Source organism: Barbus barbus (genome assembly GCF_936440315.1).
Source record: "Barbus barbus genome assembly, chromosome: 34".
NCBI classification, from domain to species: Eukaryota; Metazoa; Chordata; class Actinopteri; order Cypriniformes; family Cyprinidae; genus Barbus; species Barbus barbus.
Window position 1 is genome coordinate 7118450 of NC_136762.1, and position 10226 is coordinate 7128675.

At 38.5% G+C, this 10226-nt stretch overlaps 1 protein-coding gene across 5 annotated transcripts in view; it reads left to right on the forward strand.

The window, feature by feature from the left end:
* Window positions 1–10164, forward strand: part of LOC306854383 (arf-GAP domain and FG repeat-containing protein 1-like) — a 29336-nt gene extending 19172 nt beyond the window's left edge. For 2 of the 5 annotated variants that reach the window (XM_079392336.1, XM_079392335.1), the window contains exons 6-13: window positions 296–418; window positions 4053–4256; window positions 4436–4595; window positions 4681–4760; window positions 4834–4944; window positions 8253–8402; window positions 8557–8642; window positions 9397–9594. In XM_079392336.1, coding sequence (XP_079248462.1) covers window positions 296–418; window positions 4053–4256; window positions 4436–4595; window positions 4681–4760; window positions 4834–4944; window positions 8253–8402; window positions 8557–8642; window positions 9397–9456 — 974 coding nt within the window. In that variant the 3' untranslated portion in view covers window positions 9457–9594. Of the gene's footprint in view, window positions 1–295; window positions 419–4052; window positions 4257–4435; window positions 4596–4680; window positions 4761–4833; window positions 4945–8252; window positions 8403–8556; window positions 9016–9396 lie in introns of those variants that run through there. The other 3 variants (XM_079392337.1, XM_079392333.1, XM_079392334.1) reach the window with 3 other exon arrangements.
* Window positions 10165–10226: the final 62 nt, after the last annotated feature.

Genomic DNA, 10226 nt, shown 5'->3' on the forward strand with positions numbered 1-10226 from the left:
TATATCATTTACTTCAGATCAGTGTGTGTTATATCATGTCTTTTTATGCAACCAGCGTTTAAGTCAGAACCATTACTGTTGAGATTTTCTAAATGTACAAGATTAAATTTTAGATGAAATGTGAGAATTAACTGAATTTTTAAGATGAATTTTTGTAATCTCCTGACTGGAAAGAAATCAAATTGACCTAAATGCTGGACACGTTCATCCCATAGTTTCATTCTTGTTTCACTGTCATTCCTCATTCCATTTTCTGTTTGTGGTTGTTTGTTTGTTTGTTTGTGATGGACCCCAGCAGCGCAGAATGCAAATTCTAATGCAGACTTTGCCAATTTTGATGCATTCAATAGTTCTGCTGCTCAAACCACAGCGGCATTTCCATCAGCTCCACAAGCCCCATTTCAACCTGCACAACCAGGTACAAAACACACATGAACATCCATTTACCTCAAACCTCCTGTTAGAAATGGCTCCTTGTCCAAGTTGTGTTGTTATAAATGTCACATAATAGTTGTTCTGTTTGTGTGTCTTTTTTCATTGCTGTTTATTTGCATTCTCACTTCTTAAACACTCTTCTTTTTTCAGTGGTGCTTTGGTTAAACTTTAAATTCTCTCTAATAAAAATAAATAAGTCACTTGATGTTTCCAGTGGTGGGTGCAGAAACATCTGGTTGGTTTAATTCTGTCATTTCAGTTCCTCACTATATCAGCTTGACTTATTTTTTTTTTTTCTGTTTTTACTTGAAGGGGTCATATGACGTTGCATGGTCAAATACATTATTTTGTGTATTTGGTGTAATGCAATGTGTTTATGCGGTATAAGGTTAAAAAACAAATTTTCTACATACTGTTCATTATTGTTGCTCCTCTATGCTCCGCCTTTCTGAAACGCATTGATTTTTACAAAGCTTATCATTCTGAAGCGAGGCGTGCTCTGATTGGCCAGCTATCTGGTGCGTTGTGATTGGCCGAAAACCTCAAGCGTGAGACGGAAATGTTACGCCCCTCACCGTATTGTGATGCCGTGTCCTGGCACGATGACACAAAAACAATAAAATGTTTGTTGCATCCAGTGGGGACATAATTACTGATTATAATGGCTTATACTGTCTTTTTATGCGTCGCGTTGCATTGCGCCGCGTAAACATTACCATGTCTGCATTTGTGATCGTAGAAACGACAAACAAGCGCTACTCTACACAGCTCAAAACTCGCGATTGAATCATCAGTGGCAAATTCTTTAAATAAGATGATGTACTTACAGGCTGTGAGTCAGAAGCGCCAGACTGTCCTTGCAAAGTTAGAATTGCCCCACTTTATAGAAACAGCCTTTGTGCATAGCTGGCAGGCTACTCCCAGGTTCAGGAAATAGTCCTCCATAAAATGCGCTGCACACACTTTAATATTTGGGTTGAATTGTTCTGGAACAGTGTTGTAAATACAACTTAACCACCGATTTCTAGTTGTGTCCTCTTTTCACCCAAACAAAGATCTTTCGCTTTCACAACGAAAAACAGCGTCTCCAGGACATGACTCCGGCGGCAGCAACAATACTACAGCCAGAATAATAGTCCCGCCGCCTTTCTTTGCGTATACATTTGGGCGGTGTTATGCAATCTTCCCACACCATGACGTAGATGTGGGGGTGTGTTTGAATGAGCCGTTTTAGGGGGGTGTGGTCGAGTCTTAACTTTTATAAAGAATATCTCTTTGGGTTTGAGACTTTAGTCTTTGCAACTTCAGGGATCTTATCTATGCATGAACAGCTTGTAACACTCCAAAGAGAAAGGAAAACTTGAAATCGCATCATATGACCCCTTTAATTTTCTAAATGTGTGTATTTTTGATCAAATATATGCAGCGTTGGCAAGCACAAGAGACTTCTTTTAAAAACAATAAAATATTACTGGTGACAAACTTGTTTTTTTCTCCTTTCTTTTGACGTTTTTTCTTTTCTGATTTTCTTAACATTCCTGTGCTGTCATTCACTCATTTCCTGTGCGTACCTCAGTATACAACAGTCTCCCATTTAGTCGCAGTGTGGGCGAGTTTACCTCATCTCTGCCTCCACTGGCCATGCACAGTAAGTCACAGCTTGTGTGCCTGTCTGTGTCTTTCATACACACGCTAACCCCCCAATTTATGTGATGCTGTTTTTCTACTTGTGACACTTGGTGGTATAAAATCCGATTTTCCTTATATAGCTCCTCAGGAATTCTCATGGGATGTCTCTCTGATTTGAAGGACACTCTTAGTCAATGTTCCATCTAAGCTACACGCTCCTGATGTTGTTCCTGCGCAGAGGGAAAAAGCGTTTTGGGTCACATTGAGCTGTACTGTGAATATAACACATCATTCTTGAGATTAAGGGAAAAGCTATCTCAACAAAAAGTTTTTAAATTGTTACATTTGTAATATACTAAATGCATTGAATGAATGAACTCCTTTTGTGGATGTGTTCTTCACGCAACAACGTGCAGAAACACGGCAGCTAAACTCTAAAACTTCACAGCGTTTTATTATAATAGTGTTCTCATCATAATGTTATGTATATGACAATCCCAGTCATAGTTATTAATATTCTGCATTCATTATTGTTTTTCCTGCTCGCGCTGAAGGGATAATCACCGTACCTCAATGAAGCGCTTTACTGCAGGGCAGCTCAACCAAATGCATCATATACAAGATAAATAATGTATAGGCTACACGATATATAAACCGGCTGAAATGTTTTGAAATCGGTAAATTGTATCCTACCTGATCGAAAAAATCCAGTCTTTCATTCTGCCTGTCAATTTGAGTATTGTTAAAGATTTAAATCCCTGCCGCCAAGATGCTCCTCTGTCGGTCACAGATTATGGAAAGTGAAACTTAAATCTATAGGGTTGGTTGGATTTATTCACGCATGTTAAAATATTTATTTGAAGCTTGCTCCTTTTCAGATTCTTATTTACAGCATTATATTAACTTATTAGGAGAAAACTGGTAGTTTTATGTGAAATCAAAGATTTGAGCACCCCCATATTTCCAAAATGGCATGATCATAACACCCCGCGAATATTTGACTGAGAGATTGGGAGTCGAATCATGCTCCTCCAATCGAAGCATCGAATCGTCGACTATTCGGGTCACCCCTAATATATATATATCTCTCTCTCTCACACACGCACATGAACCCTATTTGTTTTATTATTTATTTATATAATAGCATTTTAATTGTCTAATAATGTGTGTGTGAATACAACGAGCCCAAAAGAGCGCATGTTACACCTCTCTTCATCTCCTTGCACTGGCTACCAGTGGCAGCTCGCATCCAGTTCAAGTCACTGATGCTTGCGTACAGAACTACCACAGGCTCTGCACCCTCCTACTTCCACTCACTATTACGAACCTACATCCCCTCCAGAAGTTTGAGATCTGTTAGTGAGCGACGCCTTGTGGTACCATCACAGAGAGGCTCAAAATCACTCTCCAGAACATTTTCGTTCACCATTCCTGGCTGGTGGAATAACCCCTATCCGGAACGCCGGATCCCTGGCAACCTTCAAGCAACAACTGAAAACTCATCTCTTTCGGCAGTACTTGACTTCATCCTAAACTCAAAAAAAAAAAAAAAAAAAACCTTAATCTTTCCCTCTATCTTTCTCTCCACCTACTAGCTTGTACTTATTTGAAAAATGACTGAGACTTGGTGTTACGAGCACTTCCTCTGTCTGATTGCCTCTTCAAGATTAATCGCTTTTTGTATTCCCCAATTGTAAGTCGCTTTGGATAAAAGCGTCTGCCAAATGACTAAATGTAAATGTACACGCACACATTAGACAATTAAAATGCTATTATATAAATAAATAATGAAAAAAATAGGGTTTCCATGTTTTTAGCTTAGTTATAAATTATCCTAAATTTGTTAAAACAAAATGTGGTAAATGGCACAAGGTTCTCCACAACAACAAAATTTAGAGGAAATGTAGCATTGTAGCAAATTTAGCATTGCTGTTTAAAATTCTCTCCCTCTGTCACATATTTGCTCATCCTTTCTTTCCTTTCCACAGGTAGCTCATCAGGACTAGCTAATGCCAACTTTGCGAACTTTGATGACTTCCCCAAATCGTGCAGTGCTGATTTCGCCTCATTTAGCTCCACCCAGAGTAACTCTGTGGGAGAGGGGCATAAAGTGGAAGCAGTCAGCACCTCTGCAGACCGATACGCAGCCCTTTCTGACCTCTACAACGTGTTCGGCACCAAACCTGAGCAAGGTACATCTAGGAATGAAACTACAATTTTTGAACATCAACTAATTTTTCTTTTCGTTTTTCAGTCCAATGCTATGTGAAGCTACATAGCACAAGAAATCTTTTCAAAATCTTAATTATTAATACAATAAAACCTGATGTACATGTGCACAAAAAATGGCACATTTTGTCTCTCTCCACAGGTACGAGTTCAGCCCCTCCGTCAGCAGGTGTGGGTCCTCCACCTCCACAGGCAGCTCTGTTGGGCGGAGATCGCTACGCTGCTCTAGCTGAACTACACAATGTGTTTAGCCCCTCAGCTCCAAACGTGAGCGGCTACAACACTGCCACCACCGCACAGGGGTGAGACTATGAAGAGATGTGGCCCTTTCCCTCTCAATGTCTTTTTCTCTGGTGTGTTAAGCTCTCTTTACATTCTCGCATTCAGGTCTATGTTTGGATCCTCTACGGCTGCTCCTCCAGTTCAAGCACAACAGGGTTTACCCAGAATGCCTCAGGGTTTTGGAGGTAAGAATCTTTAAGATCTATTTGAGATATCCGTTCAGTGCATCTCTTACATCTCTCATGTGTTTTTTAACAGGGCCTTCGACGAATCCATTCGTCGCTCCCGGGGCTCCGCAGGCCGTTCCCACTAACCCGTTTCAGACCAATGGAAGAGCAGCAGTACCAGGAGTGGGTGTGGCCACTGCAGGTATGGGCGGATCTTAGGTCTACCTGCTAAAACTTAGATTTAGCTAAGTCGATCATTCTCATCTTCGCAGAGAATCTTCTCAGAATTCACAGCAGGCTTTGTCCTCGGTTTTAAAAGAGTTTAAGCAGCTCTTGTTTTGTGTCTCATTATTTATTTAACACACCAGAGGGCTTTGTGAAGGGTTTTAAGTGGGTCAGATACCCCCGGTATCCATGCTAGGAGCTAACAGCTCAAGATCGCTTTTAAACACGCAAGATACAAAGGCACCGCAGAAGAGCTGCAGAGATTTGTGAGTCTCTACATCCCTGCGGCGGATAAATGTTGTGTAAGTTCGTGTTCCAGAGAGAGAAAGAAAAAAGGCAGGAAGGGGAGGCATCTTTGGTTAAATGTGAATGAGAAGCCCCTGAAATTTATATATAGGCCAAAAGTGAGAGAAAAGCTAAAATGGAGTGAGCTGCAACTGATGGTTTTGTCTGGTTGTGTTCTTGACATGCTGATCAGACATGTTAGGACCCCTGCTGGGTCAGGCTTACCCTGCAGTCCACTTCGGTATGTCTGTCTCTCTCTTTCTCTCATTTTCTCCCTATTCTCTCTTCCTTTTCTGGGGCTTGACCTTGACTGTAGACTAGTTGGCTTGTATAAACTACACTGACCGCTATTCTGTGGTCATCCTGAACTTTTGACCCCATTAAAGAAAGGTGTGCTTGTGTTGTCTTTAATCTGAGGTTGATAAACCCCAGATAATGTATCAATGTCCCATGTTCACATCAGTGGTCTCCAGCTGTCATTGAAAATGAAAATTGACCAAATGCATATGTTCAATAGCCACTTAAAAATGTGTTTATTTCATGAGATACAAAACATCAAGCCAAGCTGCATCTGCAAATAAATGAAATGCAAGAGCTTTTCTCAGCCACTTGTTTTGATGTTTTGTTATGCAATGCTATCTTTCAAATGTTTTGGAAGAAGTCTATTATGCTAGTGTTTGATCAGAATTACAATGAAAGCAGAGCTGTTGTAAAATATTATTACAATTTAAATTTACAGTTTTTATTATTTTAACATTTTAAAATTTAATTTATTCATGTGATGGCAAAGCTGAATTTTCAGCATCACTATTCCAGTCTTCAGTGTCACATGATCCTTCAGAAATCATTCTGATATGTCATTTGGTTCTTATTATTATTATTCATGCTGAAAACAGTTCTGTCACATTAGATACATTTCTTTTTTCCAAAACAAATCTGACCCCAAACATTTGAACAGGTATATACAGTCATGGCCAAAAATATCGGCACCCTTGCAATTCTGTCAGAAAATGCAACCCTTCTCTCAGAAAATTGTTGCAGTTGCAAATGTTTTGGTACTTTATTTTAATTTTTTTGCATTGGAACAACACAAAAAAAACTGAGAAAAAGTCAAATCTGATACAATTCCACAAAGAACCCAAAAAATGCACTGGTCAAAATTATTGGCACCCTTAACTTAATATTTCGTAGCACCCCCTTTGGGAAAAAATAACAAATCAACCTTTCTACTGGAATTTTGGACCACTCTTCTGTTGCAAACTGTTCCAGGTCATTCAGATTTGAAGGATGCCTTCTCCCAAATGCTGTTTTGAGATCTCTCCACAGGTGTTCTTTGGAATTCAGATCTGGACTCATTGCTGGCCATTTCAGAACTCTCCAGCGCTTTGTTTGTAACCATTCTGAGTGCTTTTTGAAGTGTGTTTCGGGTCATTGTCCTGCTGGAAGACACATGACCTCTGGTGGAGACGCAGCTTTCTGACACTTGCCATTATGTTGCGCCCCAAAATTCTTTGGTAATCATCAGATTTCATGATACCGTTCACACAGTCAAGGCATCCAGTGCCAGAAGCAGCAAAGCAACCCCAATACATCTTTGAACCTCCACCATGTTTGACTGTAAGGACTGTGTTCTTTTCATTGAAGGCCTCATTTCTTTTTCTGTTAACAGTGCCATGATGTCCTTTACCAAAAAGCTCTACTTTTGTCTCATCTGTCCACAGTACGTTCTCCCAGAAGGATTGTGGTTTTGTCACATAAGTTTTGGCTAACTCCAGTCTTGCTTTTTTATGCCTTTTTGTCAGCAGTGGTGTCCTCCTGGGTCTCCTACCATAGCATCCCTATTCATTCAGATGGCGTCCACGTCCAGGGAAGTTAGCTACAGTGCCATGGGCTGTAAACCTCTTGATGATTTTGCGCACAGTGGACACAGGAACATTAAGATCTCTGGAGATGGATTGTAGCCTTGATATTGTCCATGTTTTCCCACAATTTTTTCTCTCAAATCCACAGACAACTCTTTACACTTCTTTCTTTTCTCCATGCTCAGTGTGACAACACAAAGGTTGTCAACTTTTCTCCATTTTAACTGGTTGCAAGTGTGATTTACTATATTGCCCACACCTGTTACTTGCCACAGGTGCGTCTAAATACAAATTACAGGAGCATCACGTTCTTGAAAAGCAATTATTTCTTACAATTGTGACAAGGTGCCAATAATTTTGTCCAGTCCGTTTTTGAGTTGTGTGTGAAATTTTATCAAGTTGACTTTTCTTCATTTTTTATTTTATTTTTTTTTTTTTGCAGTGCAAACAAAAACAATAAGCGCGTGAATACCAAAACATTTGCAATTGGAACAATTTTCTGAGAGAAGTGTTGCATTTTCTGACAGAATTGCAAGGGTGCCAATATTTTTGGCCCTGACTATATGTACAGGTGTGTGTGTGTGTTTGTATAATATAAAACACACACGCACACACACATTATGTGTGTGTGTGTGTGTGTGTGTGTGTGTGTGTGTATACATATATATTAATAGACTTGCTGATGTTGATTGAATAACGTTAGTATTGGAAACTGTTGGTTCTTTGTTCTGTATTGTCTTTCCTCCTTTTTTGCTGTGGAGCTTTTGTCATGTTTGTCATGCTTTGCAGACTCATTGCCACAGATTTCTGTACTCAGGATAAAAATAGGCTTACTGTGATTGATTTGTCTGTACATGTTACTTGAGGTTTGTCTTCCAAATTTAAAAACTAATTGCTTTGACTCTTAAATAACTTTACTATTCTCAGTGCAGTGTTGGATTCCTGAAAAGGTTGCATTTCAAATCCACTGATAAAGAATACTAAGTTAATTAGTCAAGTAGTTTAGCTGTTGTTTAAAGATTGTTTCAAGGGAAGTTGAAGTGCAAACATTGTCAGAGCAGCTCACAGATTGGCCAAGAACAGCACGTGCATGTACGTCAAACTGCGATGTTAACGCAGAGCTCTTTGTGTCCCTCAGCCTCTTTCGGTCCACCGTCCATGAGCATGCCGACTGGGTTTGGAAACGCTGCTGCGTACAACCTTCCCACCAGCTTCAGTGGAAACTTCCAGCAAGCGTTTCCTGGACAGCCATTCACCCAGCAGCACGTGTATCCCCAACAACCCAACGGTAGGGGCTGAGAAAGACTTGCTGCAGTGATTTTTAATGCCATTATATTAACGGTCTACAATTAATTCAAATGCAGCTTAGAATGTTTAGCTGTCCTTCTGTTTTACATGGTCACATTTCTTTTTTGGTATTCACATATTTGTCTCTCTTTCAGGAGGTTTTGGTGCATTTGGTCAGGGTAAAGTCACTCCGTTTGGACAGAACATGACAGCGCCTGGAGTAACCAACAATCCCTTCCTGGTGTGTTAAATGACACATTTTTGAATGATTGCAATATTTTTTTTATTTGGTTCATTTATATATTATAATTATAAATACATATTGAAAGACTACATTTTGTTCCAAAGGTTTATTTGAAATTCTTGCCAAACTAAAATGACTGTGAAGCATATTTTATTGGATTGTACTGTTTTTAATGTAATGTTTATTTAATGTTTTATTCAGAAATGTATCACGTGAATGTATTTTATAATTTTTGTCTAGTGTAGAATAACTTGTTTTTATAACTTTTTGTTAATTGTATACCTTGTGTAATTTATTCAGAGCTCACCATGAAAATAGCCTTGATGCTGGCATGGCGTTAAAAAGTGAATAAATAAATAATTTGAAATTCGTTTACGTTGAAATCAATCATTTATATAATTACATATTTTGTAAAGTCTTCATTTTATTCCCAATGTTACCTCGTCTCTTTATTTGTATTTATTTTTAAGTTAAATCTATTAATTTACAGAATTAAAAGTAATAATAATTAGTATATTAAATTATATATGTTAAGCTTACATTTTCCTCTATATGTTAATTGAGGACAAAGGCGCACTAATAGAATATATATATATATATGTATTCTATTTTTATAAAGCCTACATTTACATTAAAAATGTTTTATTTTAAGTCTATTTATAAAATATTTTAATTTTATTTATTATGCTAAATCTGTAGGGTTTCGGTTTCTTCTAGTCATCACATGTATCTTTTTTCTTTTCTTTTGCAGGCAGGGGCACCAGCAGCACAGTTTCCTGCAGGAGGCTCATCCACAAACCCCTTCTTATAGCACGCCTTTGTCCTCCGCTCCTCCGGTGGGCGGCCTGCGACTCGTTCGCAGCTCTTGCACTGTTTTGTTTCTCAAGTAGCTTTAAAAAAAACATCAATTTCTTAAAGAATTTTTTTATTGAATTTTAAGAGCAGAAGACTGAAAAAACAGCAAAGGAATATATACATGATCCTTTCTATGGCACATCCATAGTGACAGAAAACAAAACATGTTGCAGTGTTGTTTGGAGAAAAGGAGCCTTTTTTTTACCGTGCTCCTTTTGTCATTCCTGTGAACTGGCCTGACCTGGAAATCATCTGCATGATGTGGTGGATTACTAAATTATTGCAAACCTCCTGTTCATGTTAATGCTGCAATTCTGTATATAATTGTTTCATAGAAATTGCTGAATTTTAGGTCTTTGTGCATATCAGTATTTGTATCTTAAACACACACACACATGCTGCAAATACGGCGTTGACGTCCGCCATGCTGTGAATAACATTAAGCAAGAATGTGGAATCCCTTTTTGACATCATAATGTCGCCTTTTTGTGCTTTTGGAATTCCTGAGAATGAGGCAAAAACATCGGGGTTTCTTCCGTTACGAGGAGTTTAAACTACAAGACTCTTTTTGTATGTCAACTCCTCATTGAACTCATGAGACTCAGACTCAAGACCAGTTATGTTACAGAAATCTAAGTTAATGTGTGTGTGTATATATATATATATATATAAAATAAACATATACAATATATATTCAAATGAATTTTACCTAAATCAAGTGTGATG